General features: G+C 51.0%; 1 protein-coding gene across 1 annotated transcript in view; it reads right to left on the bottom strand.

Annotated features, from left to right (window-relative positions):
• Window positions 1-15,548: 15,548 nt before the first annotated feature.
• Window positions 15,549-18,749, bottom strand: part of Srrm3 (serine/arginine repetitive matrix 3) — a 68,814-nt gene continuing 65,613 nt past the window's right edge. Inside the window, exons 13-15 of the mRNA XM_051161312.1 lie at window positions 18,509-18,733; window positions 18,263-18,400; window positions 15,549-15,869 (exon numbers count right to left, since the gene is read on the bottom strand). Of these exons, the coding sequence (XP_051017269.1) occupies window positions 15,632-15,869; window positions 18,263-18,400; window positions 18,509-18,733 (601 nt within the window). The 3' untranslated portion in view covers window positions 15,549-15,631. The remainder of the gene's footprint in view (window positions 15,870-18,262; window positions 18,401-18,508; window positions 18,734-18,749) is intronic.

An 18,749-nucleotide genomic window follows, 5' to 3' on the forward strand; every position in this document is an offset into this window, starting at 1 on the left:
CTGGAGCCCTGGCTGGGCTTTTATGAGTGTCCAGCCGGGTATTTTTAGCAGGCGGTGCTTCAGGTCTCTATTAATGGCCATGACAGTGTAGGGGCCGCCCCTCCTCGCTACATTCCTCCCCCTAAACTGACAAAAGTGGACGGGCAGGCGGGGCCAGGAAGGTTCTGGCTCCATCTGGAAACTTCTGTAGTTGAAGAAAACAAATGACTGTAGTAATACCGGTAGCTGGAGCGGTTCCCACAGCTTGGAACGCTGCGGGCTGAAGGGCGGTGGCCTGGGGCCTGTCCCATCTTTCTGTTGAGAATAAACCAGAAGAGGTTAGGCCTTTTGTGTCGCAACTAGGAAGCATGGGAGCCTGGTCCGAACCAGAGAAAGGCCTGTGTGGACACACACACATGGCATGGCACCCCTGAGGAGGTCTCAGGACCATCCACCCTTAAGACCAGCTTTCGCCTCTCATGTTCATCCTGAAGAGCAAAGGCTTGGTGGCAGCAGGCACTTCCGTCCATTGAACATACTTCTGGCCCTGAGACTTTTTTCTTTTTTCTTTTTTCCGAGACAGGGTTTCTCTGTGTTAGCCTTGGCTGTCCTGGACTCACTTGTATACCAGGCTGGCCTCGAACTCACAGCGATCCGCCTGCCTCTGCCTCCCTTGAGTGCTGGGATTAAAGGCGTGCGCCACCATGCCCGGCTGAGACCGTTTTCTTTTCCTCTCTTCTTTCTTTCTTCCTTTCTCTTTCCTTCCTTTTTTTGAGACAGGATTTTCTTTTTTTCAAAATTACTTTTTATTTTTATGTGTATCAGTGTTTTGCCTGTATGTATGTCAGTGTGAGAGTGTCAGATCTTGGAGTGCCATCTGGTGCTGGGATTTGAACCCAGGTCCTATAAGAAGAGCCGTCAGTGCCCATAATGGCCAAGCCATCTCTCCAGCCATGAACCTGCAGCTTGCAAGCTGGCTGGGCAGTAAACCCCTTAGCATCCTCTTGTTTCTGCAGCTGCCCCACCCCTCCAGCCCAGCACTAGATTAGAGGCACAGGCAGCCACACAGCTTTTATTTTTTTTTAAAGACAAGATTTTTCTGTGTGGTCATGGCTGTCCTGGAACTCAGACAGTAGACTTCAAACTCACAGACCTGCCTCCTCCTCCCTGAGAGCTGGGTTTACAGGCGTGTGCCACAGTGCCCTGCATCTAGAAGAGCTAGGATTAAAGACAGGAGCCCTCACACCTGGCCACACTCTGCTTTTAAGTGGATGCTGTGTGTTAGGTACAAAAGAAACTTGGGTCAAAAGGCTCCGGGTGGTGCCTATTAACCCTCCAAAGCGCGGTGGCCCGCGGGCTCCCTCAGCAACACAAATACCAGTCGTGGCTCTTGTCAGCTCTTCTCACCCTGCTCCCTACCCAAACTTGTCCAGTTCCTGAGCTTCCCTACCCCAGTTTCATGTTTCCCCTATATGCCCTCTCCCTCTCCCCTTCCCTTCCTTTCCCCCTCCCCTTCTCTCTCCCTTTTCCCCTTCCCCTTCCTCTCTCCTTCCCCCTCCCTTCTCCTTCCCCCTCCCCCTCTCTCTCTTCCTCTCCTTCTCTTGGTCCCATCTTGGTTCTGCCCACCTCTCTCTCTGTCTCCTTTGCCCCCACTCTCTTTTATCCATCCCCCTTTCTCCCCCCCTCCCCCTCTTCCCCCACCCCCAGGCCCATTCTGCTGCCCATATTCAGTCCACTTTCTCTCTCTGCTCTGGACTCCTCCAGATGCCTTTGGCTGTACTCCACCTCGTAGCTATAATAAAAACCTCCCCCCATACCTTGAAGCAGTCAGGTCTTCAGTTTATACACAGTGTATCTAAACTCAGATCCCATGCCTGCCCAAGCCAGCTCTTTATCCACTTTGGCGTCTTCCCAGCCCCTCGTTTCTGCTTTTATTTTATCTATTTATTTTGGTTATTTGAGACAGGGTTTCTGTGTAGTTCTGGCCGACCTGGAGCTAGTTCTCTAGGCCAGGCTGGCTTCAGACTCGCAGAGATCCGCCTCCCTCTGCCTCCCAAGTTTCTTTCTTTCTTTCTTTCTTTTTTTTTTTCTTTCCAAGACTCTGTAGCCTTGGCTGGGCTGGACTCACTTTGTAGACCAGGCTGGCCTCGAACTCACAGTGATCTGCCTTCCTCTGCCTCCCGAGTCCTGGGATTAAAGGCACGCACCACTATGCCCAGCCTCCATTTTCTTCATTAAAAAAAAAAAAGATTTATTAATACGTATACAGTACTCTGCCTGGATGTACACCTGCAGCACCTCATTATAGATGACTGTGAGCCACCATGTGGATGCTGGGAATTGAACTCAGGACCTCTGGAAGAGCAGACAGTGCTCTTAACCACTGAGCCATCTCTCCAGCCCTCCTTTTTTGTTTTTGACAGAGGGTCTCATGAAGCCTAGACTAGTCTGGAAGTCTTTATGTAGCCAAGAATGACTATAACTAACTGTTGTTGTTGTTTGGTTTTTTGAGACAGTTTCTCTGTGTAGCCTTGGCTGTCCTGGACTCACTTTGTAGACCAGGCTGGCCTCGAACTCACAGAGATCCATCTGCTTCTGCTTCCCCGAGTGCTGGGATTACAGGTGTGTGCCACCGCACCTGGCTGACCTTAATTCTTGATCCTCCTGTTTGTACCTTTGAAGTGCTGGGGTCATAGGCACCTGCCACCACACACAGCAGGAACGTGAGATTAAACAGCCTGGTGGGCTCATTGGGAGTGTCAGCTTCTAGATCACCAAACTGCTTGAGTTCCACTGGTGGGGGAAGGGCTCTGTAAAAGCTGCGTTCTCTGTTCTTTACTCTCTCTCTCTGCAAAATGCGCATGACGAGGATGCTAATAATGCTTGATGTCACTCGGTTGGCATGAGAATCCTGTGACCTCATACAAGTGAAGATGTAGCCCAGGGCCTGTGAGTCACAATTAATTATTGGTTATTTGTTATCCACCTTGGTTAGACAGTTGGTAGGATTTAGTCATCCCTAGCTCTCCAGAGGGGGACCTGACAAACGAGGCTGGTTTCAAAGTTGTAGTGACCCTGCTGCCTGGGGGATTCTAGGCAGGTGCTCTACCACTGAGCCACACCCCAAGCCCCTCACTGGGGGATTCTAGGCAGGGGCTCTACCACTGAGCCACACCCCAGCCCCTCACTGGGGGATTCTAGGCAGGTGCTCCACCACTGAGCCATACCCCAGCCCCTCACGAGGGATTCTAGGCAGGTGCTCTACCACTGAGCCACACCCCAGCCCCTCACTGGGGATTCTAGGCAGGTGCTCCACCACTGAGCCACACCCCCAGCCCCTCACTGGGGGATCCTAGGCAGGTGCTCTACCACTGAGCCACACCCCAGCCCCTCACTGTGGGATTCTAGGCAGGTGCTCCACCACTGAGCCACACCCCAGCCCCTCACTGGGGGATTCTAGGCAGGTGCTCTACCACTGAGCCACACCCCAGCCCCTCACTGGGGGATTCTAGGCAGGTGCTCTGCCACTGAGCCACACCTCAGCTCCTCACTGGGGGATTCTAGGCAGGCATTTTACTGCTGAGCTATATCATTATTTTGTCATTTTACTTTTAAATAAATTATTATATGTATTGATGTGTGTAATGTGTGCTATGGGCACGGGGGAGATGTGTGTGCCATGGCATGTGTGTAGAGACCAGATGAAAACTTTGTGGAGGTGGTTCTCTTTCCTTCTACTTTTTATGTGTTCTGGGAAATAGACTGTAAGTTACCAGGCACTGCAGCATTTTTTTTTAAGACATTTTTATTTTTGTGCATGAAGAATGTTTTGTCCGCATGTATGTTTGTGTGCATGCACATGTACCATGTACTAAGGAGGCCAGAAGGGAGCTCCAAGTGCCTTAGAACCGGGTTTTAGATGGTTGTGAGGTACCATGTGGGTAGAAACCAAACCTTGGTTCTCTGCATGAGCAGCAAGTGCTCTTGCCGGGAATTGAACTCGGGACCTCTGGAAGAGCAGCCAGTGCTCTTAACCTCTGAGCCATCTCTCCAGCCCCTGCAGCAGGTGATTTTTATATGCTGAGTCATCTCGACAGCTTCCAGCCTACTCTTTGAGAGAGGGTCTCACTAAATTGGCTCAGGCTAGCTTTAAATTCACTCTGGGGTGCACACTGGTCTAGAACTTGTTATCTCTCTCACTCAGCCTCCTTGTAGTGTGGGTCAGAGGCCTGCACCAGCTCTGACTTCAGTGTCCTTTCTGTTGTTTTAGATTTATTACATCTATTTCTGTGTCACACAGACACATGCCATACACGCACATGCCGATGTGCACAAGCATGGGGGGCATGTGTCAGAGAACAACTGGCTGGATTCAGTTTTATCCAGCTACCTCATGAACCTGGGGCTCGAACTCAGATTGTCAGTTCTTGGTAGCAAGTGCCTTTGCCTACTAAAGCCAGCGCCCCCAGTTTCCTTTTGAGAAAGAACTGAGTTTCCTATATACCTCTCGGTCTAGAGCTGGGTTACTAGTCAGAGATCACCTCAGAAAGGCTTTTGAGATACAGGAGGGGAGGTCTCGTAAGAAAGAAGAGAAAGGGGGGGGGGGCTGGAGAGATGGCTCAGCGGTTAAGAGCACTGGCTGCTCTTCCAGAGGTCCCGAGTTCAATTCCCAGCAACCATATGGTGGCTCACAACCATCTATAATGTGATCTAATACCCTCTTCTGGCCTGCAGGCTTATATACAGGCAGAACACTGTATATGTAATAAATATATCTTTTAAAAACAAAACCCAAGTGAAGCATTCAGGGCTTCTGCCCCTCTCCCTTGCTAGGTCACATTACAACTGAGAACTCCGGCCCGCCGCATCTCCCCAAGATGTCTGTTTTAGAAAGCCCAGGCCTTGGTTCCCAGCCACACCCATGCCCAGCTCCATAAATCTGTGGTGAGGTCAGAAGGCTGGGAGGGTGCTCACCAGCCAGCCCCTACCTGTCCGTCTTAGCCCTGACTGGAGTCCAAAGTGCCCCACCCCAGAGGGTGCTGTCATGGATGCTTTTTATTGTGACCCTGCTGGCCCAGCCTTGCTTGGGAGGTGGGGGCTGCCAGCTCTTGTAGTTGCAAGCTTCCTTCATCTTACTTTAAACCAGGCCAGGGAGTAGTTAGTTATGCTTGATGTCCAGGCCAAGGCAGGTTGTGCAATGTGGGGCCAGCATCTCAGTCACTGTGCCTCATCATCCGGAATCCGAAATACTGAGCCGCCCCTTTCCCCTTCTGCTCCTCCCCGCCCCCTTTATTTTTTTGTAAATTTTGAGACTGGGTCTTATCTAGCCCAGGCTGGCAAATACAGAGTATCAGAGACCGTTCTTTTTCTTTTTCTTTTGGTTGTTTTTACAAGACAGGTTTCTCTGTGTAGCATTGGCTGTCCTGGACTCGCTTTGTAGACCAACCAGGCTGGCCTCGAACTCACAGATATCTACCTGCCTGGGCCTCCCCGGGTACTGGGATTAAAGGCGCGTGCCGCTGCCACCACTGGCTCAGAGACTGGGTTGCTGTTGTTGTTGTTTTTGTTTTTTTTTTGAGACAGGTTTTCTTTGTGTAGCCCTGGCTGTCCTAGACTTGTTTTGTAGACCAGGCTGGCCTCGAATTCACAGAGACCCTCCTGCTTCTGCCTCCCTGAGTGCTGGGATTAAAGGCGTGCGCCACCACCTCCAGCTCTTAATCTTCCTACCGTCCCTTCCTACTCGCTGGGATTGTAGTCATGAACCACCACACCCAGCTTTCTTCTTTAGCAGAGAAACCGTTCCCACCAGTTGTCCTCTCTGTCCCTCCCCCCACACCCCCTCCCATATCCCTGTCCTTCACAAAGGCACCATGGCTTACACACCCACACGTACACACCCAAACACAAGTAAATGTCAAAAGCAAAACTTTAATTATTATTAAGTATATGTATGATTTGTAAGTATGATAGGCCCAGTGTGGAGATTAGAGAACCACTTTAATTAGTAAATCAGTTCTTTCCTCCCACCACCTTTTTTGTTTAATTTGTGTTGGGCTTTTTTTTTTTTTTTTTTTTTTTTTTTTTTTCCCTGTTGTGGTTTTAGAATTTTGTCTATTGCTTGTTTTGGAGACAATTATCTCACTCTATAGCCCTGTATGGCCTGGAATTTGTTATGTAGAACAGGCCGGACTCAAACTCACAGAGTCTGGTTGGGAACTGCCTCCTGAGTTCTGGGATTAAAGGAATGTGCCAGTCAGCACTGGTCACTGGGAGGGGTCTCTCTGCCTCGGTTTCTCTCCCTACCTGTGTCTGGGGCATCCCCTTCATCCATCTCTCACCTCCCTCTCCTGGGTCCCTCTCAGTTGCTCTCTCACTGTCTGTCTGTCTCTACCCTCATGGCTCCCTCAGGCATTAACTCCTCTGCCCTTCCCTTCCTCCATATAATAAATCTCTTCGCACAGACCTGTTGTGTGGTATCTCTCTATAATTTTTATATTACAACAGTGCCAACACGCCAGGCTTTTCTTAACTTTTTTTTTTTTTTTTCAAGACTGGGTTTCTCTGTAGATTTTGCTGTCCTGGACTCACTTTGTAGACCAGACTGGCCTCAAACTCACAGTGATCCTCCTGCCTCTGTCTCCTGAGTGCTGGGATTATAGGCATGTGCCACTGCCCTGGCTTTTAAAAAAATATTTCTTGGACTAGAGAGATGGCTCAGAGCTTAAGAGCAGGGGCTCTCTTCTAAAGGTCCTGAGTTCAGTTCCCAGCAACCACATGGTGGCTCACAACCATCTATAGTGAGATCTGGTGCCCTCTTCTGGCCTGCAGGCATATATGAAGGTGAAAAACTGTATACTTAAATAAATCTTACAGAAAGAAAGAAAGAAAGAAAGAAAGAAAGAAAGAAAGAAAGAAAATGCAAGACACAAGGAAGGAGAGCAAGTTTAATTGATCAAACTTTCAAACTTTATTAGTCGGGCAGCAGCTTTTATAAGGCAGAAGGCAGGGGAGCATATTGCTATAGCAACCCAGCTGCAGGCTTTTCTCAAAACACAGGGAATTCCAGGCAGGGTCACAATGTCCTGCCACACAGGGTATCTGGCTTTGTCTTCATCTAGCTTTAGTCTAACTGTTGACTCACAACAGGGTCGCTCCATCCCTATCTGTCTTTAGTCTAACTGCTGACTCACAACGGGGTCAGCTAGTTTCTGGTGAAAGGCAAGCTCTGGGAAAGACAGAGACTTAAAGGTACAGACTTGGACAGGATGGCTGAACATTGGCCATATGGCCTATTGTCTCCAACAGCAGAGGAGGCGGATTGCTGTGAGTTGGAGGCCAGCCTGGTCTATAAAGTGAGTGCAGGACAGCCAAGGCTACACAGAGAAGCCCTGTCTCAAACAAAACAAAAAACCAAATCAAAACAGCTGACTTATCTCTTGACTCCTCTCTTTTCTTTTCTGAGGCAGTGTGTCCTTACATAGCCCAGGCCAGCCCGGACTTCACCTGGTGTCTAATGTGTTCACCTTTCTGCCTCAGCGTCCTCAGTGCTGGGGTGACTAGTGGCCGTCGGTGTGTCTGTATGTCGGACTTCCAACTCATCTTCAACAGACGAGTTTTACGAGCAACCTGCCCCATCCCAAGGGTGAGGCTCTGGCAGCTCTGTGAAGTCTGAGATGAGAGATAGGTGGGGGAAAAACTGGGTTTTGGGGTCAGACAGGCAGGGCTGGGCTTGAAACTGGGTACTGGTCTGATGGCCTCTTAAACCTACATTTCATGATCTGAAAACTAGGGCTAATTCATTTGCCTATTAAAAAAAAATCTTTTAAATAATTTACCTGTGCCTGTTTGGGGGTGGGGGTGGGGGACACAGATGCCATGGTCCATGTTTGAAAGCCTCAAGTTTTGGCCCTTGACAGGACTCTGCCAGCTGCACCCCAGTCAGCCCCTCCCCTTCTGGCCCAGCCTCAAAGAATTCTCTGGAGTCTTCGGGGAGCTGCCAGGCAGAGAGGCCTGACAGCTGATGGATTGCACCAGTCACCCGCTTTACTGGGCACCCGAAATAAGCATAGTCATCCACATAGCACTCGTGACTTGGGGGTGTCTGGGGTCTTTCCCAGAACATCTCAGTGTGTGGTGTGGCTCTCTGGGAGTCTGTTTCCAAAATGCTGCCTCCAGCCTAGGCCCAGGCCTCTGGTTTCCAGCTGGCCTGGAGGTCATCTACCCCCATGGTAACTGGAAGTGGATCAAGAAGGGGACAGGTGACAGGGCTGGGGAGCCATCCTCTAGGCCCAACTGTTCTTGGCTGTGTGGCAAAATCATGTCTAGCTCAGGAGTCTGGGGACCTGAATGCTTTTTGACCTTGGCCAGAGGCCAGCAAATGTGACTCATTTTCTTCCTATGCACAGTGAGGCCATTGGACTGGATGTTCTGGAAGGCTCCAGGGCTCTGAATCAAGTTCCTCCTCTGCTAGTCCCTCCCCCGCCCCCTGTGCTGCCTGCGCCTTCCCTGCTCTGTAAAGGCTAGAAGGACCGCATGTGATTATGTATATGGGGGGGGGGGGGAGGCGCTGAAAAAAGAGACTGCTTGACCAAACTTGGACTTTTCCTAGGCTTTGTTTTACAGTCCCTTGTCAAATTCAGTTTTAGCAAAAACATACCAAGTGAGTTTTGTGTGGCCCCAGAGCCCCCTCACCTCCCACTGAGAGCTTCACCCTCCACTGCCCGGAGGCTCTCAGGAGCATCTCAGCCTGACTTTAAGCAGGATTCCAGGTAAGGGGCCACTGAGATGGCTCAGGAGGTAAGCACACTGGCCGCGCTGAGCCTGGTGGTGATCTGAGTTCGAGCCCTGGGCCTCGGGAGAAGAGACTCCTACAAGTTGTCCTCTGACTTTTATACGTATGGTATACCCACACACTCACACACATGCACACACAAATAAATATATGTAATAAAAGTAAATTACGCTTTCCTCTTCCTCTATCTTTCTCTCCTCCTGCATGGCAGCTGAAAGCTGCTTCCAATAAACCTGCATTTATATACTTAAAAAATTTAGCATCCTTCTAGGTTAGTTTAGCTCAAATCCCCTTCATTAGTTGGGCGTTTTGGCGCACGCCTTTAATCCCAGCACTCTGGAGACATAGACAGGTGGATCTCTGTGAGTTCCAGGCCAGCCTGGTTTACAAAGGGAGTCTAAGATAATACAAAGAAACCCTGTCTTGAAAAACCAGAAAACAAATAAAATAATAAAATAAAGTAATCCCCTTCATCATCCTGATGTTTCTTTCCTTCTCCCCTGTTTTTATTCCAGCCCAGCCTTGAACTTCCTGTGTAGCCGAGAATGAGCTTGAATTTCTGGACCCCTTGCCTCTACCTCCTGAGTGCTGGATTGAGAGAGACACATTCTACCACGTACCTGCCCCCTGCCCCCCACTCCTGTCTTCTTCTTCTCCTTCTTCTCCTTCTTCTTCTTCTTCTTCTTCTTCTTCTTCTTCTTCTTCTTCTTCTTCTGTGACAGGGTTTCTCTGTGTAGCCCTGGTTGTCCTGGAATTCTGTAGATCAGGCTGGCCTCAAACTCACACAGATCCGCCTGCCTCCGCCTCCTGAGTACTGGGACTAAAGGCATGCGCCACTATGCCCAGTGGTGGTGTGTTTTGTTTAAATGTGTATGTTTTTTCTGGGTGTATGTAAGTGCATTCTGTTCACTTCATGCCAGAAGAGGGTACTATTGGTGCCTCTACACTTGGAGCTACAGACCCTTGTATGCCACCTTATGGGGACTGGGAACTGAATTCTGGGCCTGTGCAAGAGCAAATGCTCTTAGCTACTTCTCTAGCCCCCACCCCTCCCCCCCTTTTAAAATAGAGTCTCTTGTAGCCCAGGCTAGCCTAGCTTGGAACTCAACTCTGTAGCAGATTAAAGGTGTACATTGTCATGCCTGGTGACCTTGAATTTTAATCCTCCTGTTTCCACTTGGGATTATAAGTATGTACCACGACACATAGTTTTCTCTGGTGCTGGGGATCAAAGCCAGGACTTCAGGCATGCTAGACAAGCCCTGTATTAACTGAACTGTATTTCCTGCCCGTTTCTTTCTTTCTTTCTTTCTTTCTTTTTTTTTTTTTTTTTGGTTTTGTTTTGTTTTTTGAGGCAGGGTTTCTCTGTGTAGCCTTGGCTGTCCTGGACTCCTTTTGTAGACCAAGCTGGCCTTGAACTCACAGGGATCCGCCTGCCTCTGCCTCCTGAGTGCTGGGATTAAAGGCGTGCGCCACCATGCCTGGCTTCCTCCTGCCCTTTTCACCTTCAAGTTTGTTCTGAAGCCTTTCCCATCGCTTACTCCAGACCTTGCTCCTTGGCCCATTTGCCTGAATAGTCAAGCTGAGCCTCGTCCCCTACTGCTGTGATGCTATGTGCATCCAGACGACACATTATCCACAGATAGCTATCATGATGTCATATGTTCACCTGACCTCTTCAGGTAGCAGAGGAGGTCTGACCTCCTCTATACACACATGGTCTACAGACATATACACAGGCAAAGCACTCAGACATATAAAATAAGATAAATCTTAAAACATAATAAAAATAAATCTAGCCAGGTGGTGGTGGTTCAGCATCTGGGATTATAGACAGAGGCAGTCAGATCTCTGAGTTCGAGGCTAGTGTGGTCTACATCGTCGGTTCCAGGCCAGCAGGGCTACCTAGTGAGACCCTGCTTAAAATAATATCAGTGACTCTAAGGTCAAGAGAAGAAGGGTGTGGCGGGAGCTCCCCATACCCGCGAGATCAGCAGTCCTCTCTTGAGGTAGACTTGGGTGTCCCCCAAGGCAGCCCTAAAAAGTAACCAGGCAGCAGTTGCCCTGAGCCTGGGACATAGAATAGAGTAGAGGGCAAGCCAATCCTCATTTGGGGGTTTGCTAAGTATATGCTGACTAGAGGCAAGTTTATTGAATGAGTATACTTTGTTTTGTTGTTTTACATTTTATTTTACTTTGTTCGTTTTTTCTTTCTTTCTATCTATCTATCTATCTATCTATCTATCTGAGACATGGTTTCTCTGTGTAGCCCTGGCTGTCCTGGAACTCACTCTGTAAACCAGGCTAACCTCAAACTCAGAGATCCATCTGCCTCTGCCTCTGCCTCCTGAGTGCTGGGATTAAAGTTATGAGCCACCACTGCCTGGCTGAATACAGTTTTTGATGACAGAAGTGGGCTTGGGAAAGGTTGGGATGGGGGTGGGGTCTGCTTCTGGAAGTATCTCAGAGAGACAAGGATTAGGGATAACAGTGGACTCAACCTGATTTGTGCACTGTGATAGTCACCCTAAGGGCTTTGGTTGTAGGAGACTGATTAAAGTCACAGGGACCTGGGGAGACAGCTTGTGTGGGTAAAGTGCTATTTTTGCAAATATGAAGACCTGAGTTCAGATTCTTAGTACCTATGGGAAAAGAAGCCAGGCTTGATGACGTATGTTTGTAATTCCAGCGGTGGGGAGGTAGAGACAGAATACCTGGGTCTTGCAAGGCCAACCGAGGCTCTAGGCCAGTGAAAGGCTCTCTCTCAAAAACTAAAGAGGGCCAGGAGATGGGAGCGCATGGCTTTAGTCCCAGGAGGTGGAGGCAGGCAGATCTACAGACGTTCCAGGACAGTCAGGGCTACACAGAGAAACCCTGTCTTGAAAAAACAAAAACAAACACCTCTGAAATACAACGAGGATGTTATCTGAGGAACGACACCCAAGACTGTCCTCTAGTCTCCTAGGCATATGTAGATGTAGATGCCTCTCCACATACACATATATTTGCAACCCCTCCCCCAACGAACACACACACACACACACACACACACACACACACACACACTCACACTCACGAGGGAGGGGGTCTGGTCTTTTGCTGTGGTGTGTTTGGATAGAAACCACGCGATGCTTCGTGTGAGCCCCATCAGATAGAGGCTGACCAATACCGGAGTGAGTGGCTACACCGTCAAATCCTAAGAGCTAGTTCCAAGCTCCAGAGCCTGGAGTGCCAAACACGCCGACATCCTGGGGAAGGACGGTCCCTCCCATTCTCCTGGCAACGGAGGCCGGGATCGATGTTTCCTGTTTTCGTGCCCTGATCCTGGTCGCGTTTTCTGGGTTCCGCAAGGAATAGAGCAGAGGGCAAGCTAATCCTCAGTCTCGGGCTTAAGAGGCTGTGTTTTCTCGTCATGCAAAAAGCCAAGGCAGGCTCCGAGGGCTTTCCCCGCTCTCTGTCGCCCTCTAGTGCCCTTAGGCTGCAAACAACCTTGTCTTTGATCCCTGGCTTCTGATTGCTCGTGGGTTTTGTTTTGTTTTTTGTTTTTGTTTGTCTTTCATTCGTTTACTCATTCAAAAAGCATCTCAAAGGTACCAGTGACGAGGGTAGCATATGCCTTTAACCCCAGCACTCGGGGAGGCAGACGTAGGCCGCGGATCTCTGTGAGTTCGAGGCCAGCTTGGTCTACAAAGCCAAAGGCTATACACAAAGAAACCCTGCCTCGAAAAAACAAAAAGCAAAACAAACAAACAAAAAAAGGTGAGGGGATCAGCAAACAAACCAATAGCTGGGGGGTGCATTTCGGAAATAACAGTGTAACAATGAGGGGGGCATTTCCTGTTTCCTGTGGCTGTTTGGTCTGGCAATCTGGCAGGATGAAGGTCTCGGTGCTTTCACACAAATTGTGGTAGGGGCGGTAGGGATGGCTCAGCAGCAGGTGAAGGCACTTGCCAAAGCAGGCTTTCACAACCTGAGTTTGATGCTGGGAAGCCATGTATGGGTGGAAGGACAGAACTGAGTCCACGAAGCTTGTCCTTTGGCCTCTGCATGTGCACGGTGGCATGTCCCCATTACACACATACAAACAAAAGGTTAAAACAGAAAACAGGGGTTGGAGAGATGGCTCAGAGGTTAAAAGCACGTACTGCTTTTGCAGAGGACTGGGGTTTAATTGCCAGCACCCATACTGTGGCTTATAACTCGAATTTCAGGGGCTCTGACTCCATGGCCACAAAGCATGTGGTGCACATACATGCGTGCAGCCTAAACACCCTCCTACGGGGAATACAATACATTAAAAAAAATAAATAAATAAAAGAAAGAAAGAAAAAGGGAAAAGAAATAGTAGGAGATAAACGTGTGTGTCTGTGTGTGATTCTTTTTGTTTGTTCATTTTGAAACAGTCTCTATGTGTGTCTTGACTGCCCTGAAACTATGTAGCGCAGGCTGGCCTCGAACTCAGAGATCCGCCTGCCTCTGCCTCCTTGAGTGCTGGGATTACAAGTGTGTGCCACCATGGCCGGCTGTGCTGGGCTTTTAAAGCATGCCTAGCCCATACATGTGATTTTGTTTTGGTTTGGTTTTAGAGACACGGTTTTTCTTGTGTAAAGGATTCCTGGCTGTCCCGGACTTGATTTGTAGACTGGCTGGCTTTGAACTCACAGAGATCCATCTGCCTCTGCTTCCCTAGTGGTGGGATTAAAGGTGTGTGTCACCATCACTGGGCTTTGATTCTTTTTCTGTTTTGTTTTTCTTTTTCCAGACAGTTTGTCTGTGTATTCCTGGCTATCCTGGAACTCGAGCTGTAGACCAGGCTGGCCTTAAACTCATATATTTTTTTGCTTGTGTCTGCTTCTCCAGTGCTGGGATCAAAGGTGTGCGCTGCCACCTTTGTAATTTGTTTTAAAAGATAGCTTTGCTATGTAAACCTCAAATTGGGTTCCCACTCTTACTCCTTTTGTCTCTGCCTTCTGAGAGCAGGGATTATAGGTCTGCATCACCACACCCAGCTGGACCAATGTTCTTGATTAGGGGGCCTTGAAACCCTTCTGAGTGTCCGTGAGATCCAATAAGACCTGCCTGCCACGTGTGGACTAGGGCCTGTTCTGCTGAGACGTCCTCACTCCATCACAGTCCCAGGAAATGCTTGACTCAACACCCACTTACAGTCTGAGGAGTCCGCTCCATTGGTAAAGTGCCCGCTGAGCAAGCACGAGGCCCTGGGTTCAGATCTCTGGGTTCCATATGCTTCTCCACTTGAGTTGCAGAAGGCTAGCTATGCAGTCTCTTGCTCAGAGGCAGAGGGCTGGACATGATGGAACCTGGTTCCTTGATGCCACCTCTTTTCACTGGGCTCCTCAGGAGGAATGTGAACCTCACTCAGCCCTCACAGGGAAGGACCCCAGTCCTCTTCCCTCCTCCCCAATCCTCCCTTGATGGTCGCACTCACAGAGACCCAGTCTACCCGGGCACCTAGTGTATTTATTACAGTCCAATTGTTTTCCCCGCACTGCGGAGAAAGGGAAGGGGAAGCTGAGAGAGGGTGGGAACCCGGATCAGACCCCAGACTCCTCCCCCCACCAGAGCCCAGGGCATCTGCCCTATTGGGCCAAGGAAGACTTTGAGATCCCTGAGGGCCCCAGCAAGGGGGGGGGCAGGGCTGGGTGGCGCAGAAGAGGGCTGGAGGGGTGGCCACCGCTTCTCCAGTATGCTCCAGGCTGAGGGCTTTGGCTGGAACCTGCCACCCCAGTTCTGAAAGCCTTAACCAAACCTGTCCCATCAAAGCCTGGTTGGGAGGCCTCTCCTTGGGCAGACTCTGACTCTGTGCTGGTGACCATGAGCTGTCATGTAGCCCATGACCCAGACAGCAGCTGGTAACTGTCTCCCAGTGTCCCTTGACCTGCTTGGTCATCTGACTGCACTGATTGAGCCCATGCTTAAAAAAATTTTTTTTCTGTTTTCTACCCGTGTTCTTTTTTGTCTTCTGACCTGAATCCCTAGTGTCTCTGTCTCTGTCTCTCTTTTGAGACAGGGTCTCCTCTACTCCAGGCTGGATTCAAACTCACTATGTGGCCTAAGATGACCTTGAACTCCTGGTCCTCCTGCCTCTAATTCCAGAGTGCTGGGATTACAGGCATGCACTAAGCATGCTCGGTTTTAGGCTTGATTTGGGGATGGGACCAAGGACTTCATGCATGCTAGGCAAGCGTTCTACCCACTGAGCTATGTTGCCCTCAGCCCTTGAATCTTGCCATCTTTAACCTCAGGGTTCGGTGCAGATGTGGTATCTGCTACCTTTTGTGCTGACGAAGGCCTGGATGGGTGTGGGCAAGGCAGAGAGATGGGGGCAAGTGTGAACATCTCCTCTTGCCTGGCAATACACCAAGAGTTAGGTGGTCCTTCCTTCCCTCTTAGATCTGGCCAGCTCTGCCATTTTCAGATCCACCCCGTGGGAGATAGAGGTCCCAGGCTTGGCACCTTCCAAGCTGTGCAGGGGTCCACTGAGCTCAGGTAAAGTGACTGACAGCCAACAGTAGACTCTTGTGCCATACACAGGCAATGGGCCCCAGGCTGGTAAGCTGGCCTCCAGCAGGAGGGCATGGTGATCTGATCCTTGTGTTCGCAAAGGCTCTTTGTTCCCTGGACACGTGGGTGGGCAGGGCGTGGGGATGAGCGCACTTTAGGGACAGGAGAATTTGATTCCTTCCTTAGTCCCACCTGCCCACGCGCTGTCCCCCCACCTCGGGACCTCTGTAGCAGTGTGTGTGTGGGGGGGGGTTCAGATCTCTCTTCCCCAGGTCTCAGGGCCCCAGCCTCTCTCTGTGCCAGGGCCTTCCAAGCCCAGATGGGTCCCGTCTGGGCTTAGAAGCCCCCACTCTCAGAGCTGCTGCGGCTGTGGTAGCTGGGACTGCGGCTCCTGGAGGCGCTGCACGAGCGGCTGCGAGTCCCATGAGTCCCATGACTGCGGCTGCTGTAGCTTCCGTGGCTGTGGCCCGGGCTCGGGCTCCTGCTGTGGCTCCGGCTAGAGTAGTCACTGCTCAAGCGGCTGGAAGAAGAGGAAGGGCTGGGCCGGTAGTAGGGGATGGGACGCTTTCGGGCACTGTAAGAGAGGGGAAAAAAAATCGATCCTAGCCCACCCAGAGCCCCAAGCTCTGCCCATTTGTTGGCCTCACTCAAGCCTCAGGCCCCATCCTAGCAGTGGCAAGAGCTTCCCGCCTAAATTTCCCCTGAGTCTTGGCTTTAGGGATAACCCCATTTCCAAAGTTCTGTGTCCTCTGCCAAACTCTTTATATATAATCCCTTATCTGCTTGCAGGGCAAAAAGCCCAAGTTCTCTCCTACCACCCCACAACACAGGGTTTCTCTGTGTAGCCCTGGCTGTCTCCGAGCATGCTTTGTAACCCAGGCTGCCCTCCAACTCACAGAGACCAGCCTGCCTCTGCCTCCCCAGTGCTGGGATAAAAGGCATGGGCCACTACAGCTGGCTGGTTTTTTATTTTTTGGTATTTTGAGACAGGGGTTCTCTGGGTAGTCTTGGCTGTCCCTTGTAGACCAGGCTGGCCTCGAACTCACAGAGCTCCGCCTGCCTCTGCCTCCCAAGTGCTGGGATTACAGGGATGCACCACCACACCCAGCAAAGATGTATATGTTTAAGGCCACTCAAAGGGAACAAGGAGGAGACCCCTGGCCACTGCCGTCTCTGTTTCAGCTTATCCCCCTCTCCCACCTGCACCCCAACCCTTCACTCAGCTACCTCCCGCTGGCCCGGAGTTAGTTTGAAGGCAGGAAGCTATGATCCAGACAAAAGAAAAGAAAGTGGTTAAGGGGGCTATAGTGCCCCAGCACAAAGGTTATTTCTGAGGAAGAAAAACAGGTGTGCATTAATATGGGAGGAGGAAGCAGCCAGAGGACAGAGGAGCTGAGGTGGGTGACCAGTGGAAGATGTGAGGTTCTGGCCATTTTTGGACCCTGGGTATCAATGCAGTAGCAAGGAAGGCTGAGAACTAATTTGAGAATTGAGAGTATGTTGAGGTTTAAAAAGATTCTTACGAATTTCAGCTAATTATGCACATCAGGCCACTGGGGTCCAGAGAGATACATCAGTCTCCCCCAGGTGCCTCAGCGAGGTAGGACATTATGGGGCTTGGACTCTGGCAATGATAATCTATTCATACTGGAGTAATGCTGGGCTTCAGGGTCATGGTTTTGGTTTTTTGTTTGTTTTTGTTTTGTTTTGGTTTATTTGAGACAGGGTTTCTCTGTGTAGTCATGGCTGTTCTGGACTCCTTTGCCCACAGAAATACTCCTGCCTATGCCTCCCTGAATGCTGGGATTACAGGCGTGTGCCACCGCACCTGGCTTCAGGCTCCTGTTTTTTATTTGTTGGTACTAGGGATTGAATCTAGGACCTCACACATACTAGGCAGGTGTTGTACCATGCAGCCCGGTCCCCAGTTACTCACCAGGTCATTCTAGGCAGGTGCTCTACCACTGAGCCACACCCCAGCCCCTCACTGGGGGATTCTAGGCAGGTGCTCTACCACTGAGCCACACCCCAGCCCCTCACTGGGGGATTCTAGGCAGGTGCTCTACCACTGAGCCACACCCCAGCCCCTCACTGGGGGATTCTAGGCAGGTGCTCTACCACTGAGCCACTCCCCCAGCCCCTCACTGGGGGATTCTAGGCCAACATTCTATCAGTCTTTTTCTTTCAAGGCAAGGTCTTGGCCAAGTTCTGAAGGCTGGCCTTGAATTTCCCACCCGCTCTGCTTCAGCCTGTCTACAAGTTAGGAGGAGAGGCTGGAGCCACCAGTCCCAGCTTTTGGGTGAGTTCATCTGCAGACTCAGAGCCCTCTTAGTCTTGCATCAAGTCAGCCACACTCCTCAGTCTGCATGGAGCTCCTCAGACAGCTGCCCCAGATACTAGGACGCTCTGCTCCCTCCACCAATTGCCCAGGGTGCTGGGAGGTTAGTGAGAAAAAAGGAGACGGAGACGACGGACGAAAGCTGCCCACCAGACTAGCTCACATGGGTATCACTTGGGTTGCCTGTGGAGCCCGGTCCACACGGCCCCCAGGCTGGCCACAGGCCACGCAGCAGGAGGTTCCTTGAGATGAAGGAGAAAAGTACACATCACTGAGGGTGTGAGACACAGGGTAGGAAGGAGGAGCTCCCGATGGATGGATGGAATCTTCCAGAGCTGAACTCCATGCCTGTGGCTGGCCACCCACACACCCAAACCAGGTACCTATTCCCTCCCTCATTTCTCCCCAACTCTTTGATGACCCCTGAATCCTCTAGTTTCCTTCACCCAACCCATCTCTCCTTTAGCTCCACCCCCTCCTTGGCAAGCCCCTCCCCTTTTCCTCGGGATCAGAATCATCAGCCCATTCTAGAAGGACCCTAGGCCTGTGAACCTTGACTCCCTGACATCCCTGACCACCAACTAGAGTCAGCAGCCCTAGTCCCGCCTCACCCTCAGTCCCCTTTGTACCTGGTGATGCGTCTCGGTTCCATGAAACTGGGAGAGTCACGGCGGCGCTTTCGGATTGGGGAGTAGCTGCGGGAGCGACGCCGGGTGCGGGCGGCCTCAGCCTCGGCATGCCTCGCACGGCCTTCGCTGTCTTTTTCCCTGTGGGACCCGCTCGTGGTGAGGGATCCCGCCATCTGGGCCATAAGTCCGGGTTCTACGCCATCCGCCCCTTCCTTCCCGCCACCCGGCTCGGGTCGGGGCATTTACCGGCCAAGAGGTTTCTTGGGCGACGGCGAAAGGCTGGGGCTGCGTGTTCTTTTGTCTGGGGAGCGCGAGCGGGATTTGGAGGGCGAGCGGCTGGAGCTCCAGGACCCAGGGTGGGGACCGGGGCTGCGAGATGAGCTGTTCCCCTCCGGGCCGCCTCGACGGCCGTGCGCCCCCGGAGATGGCGAGGTGCTTGCGGGTCGCGGGCGCGGGGGTCGCTCCTTTGCCCTATGGGAGGAAATGT

The sequence above is a fragment of the Acomys russatus genome, chromosome 19 (genome assembly GCF_903995435.1).
Source record: "Acomys russatus chromosome 19, mAcoRus1.1, whole genome shotgun sequence".
Lineage (NCBI taxonomy): Eukaryota > Metazoa > Chordata > Mammalia > Rodentia > Muridae > Acomys > Acomys russatus.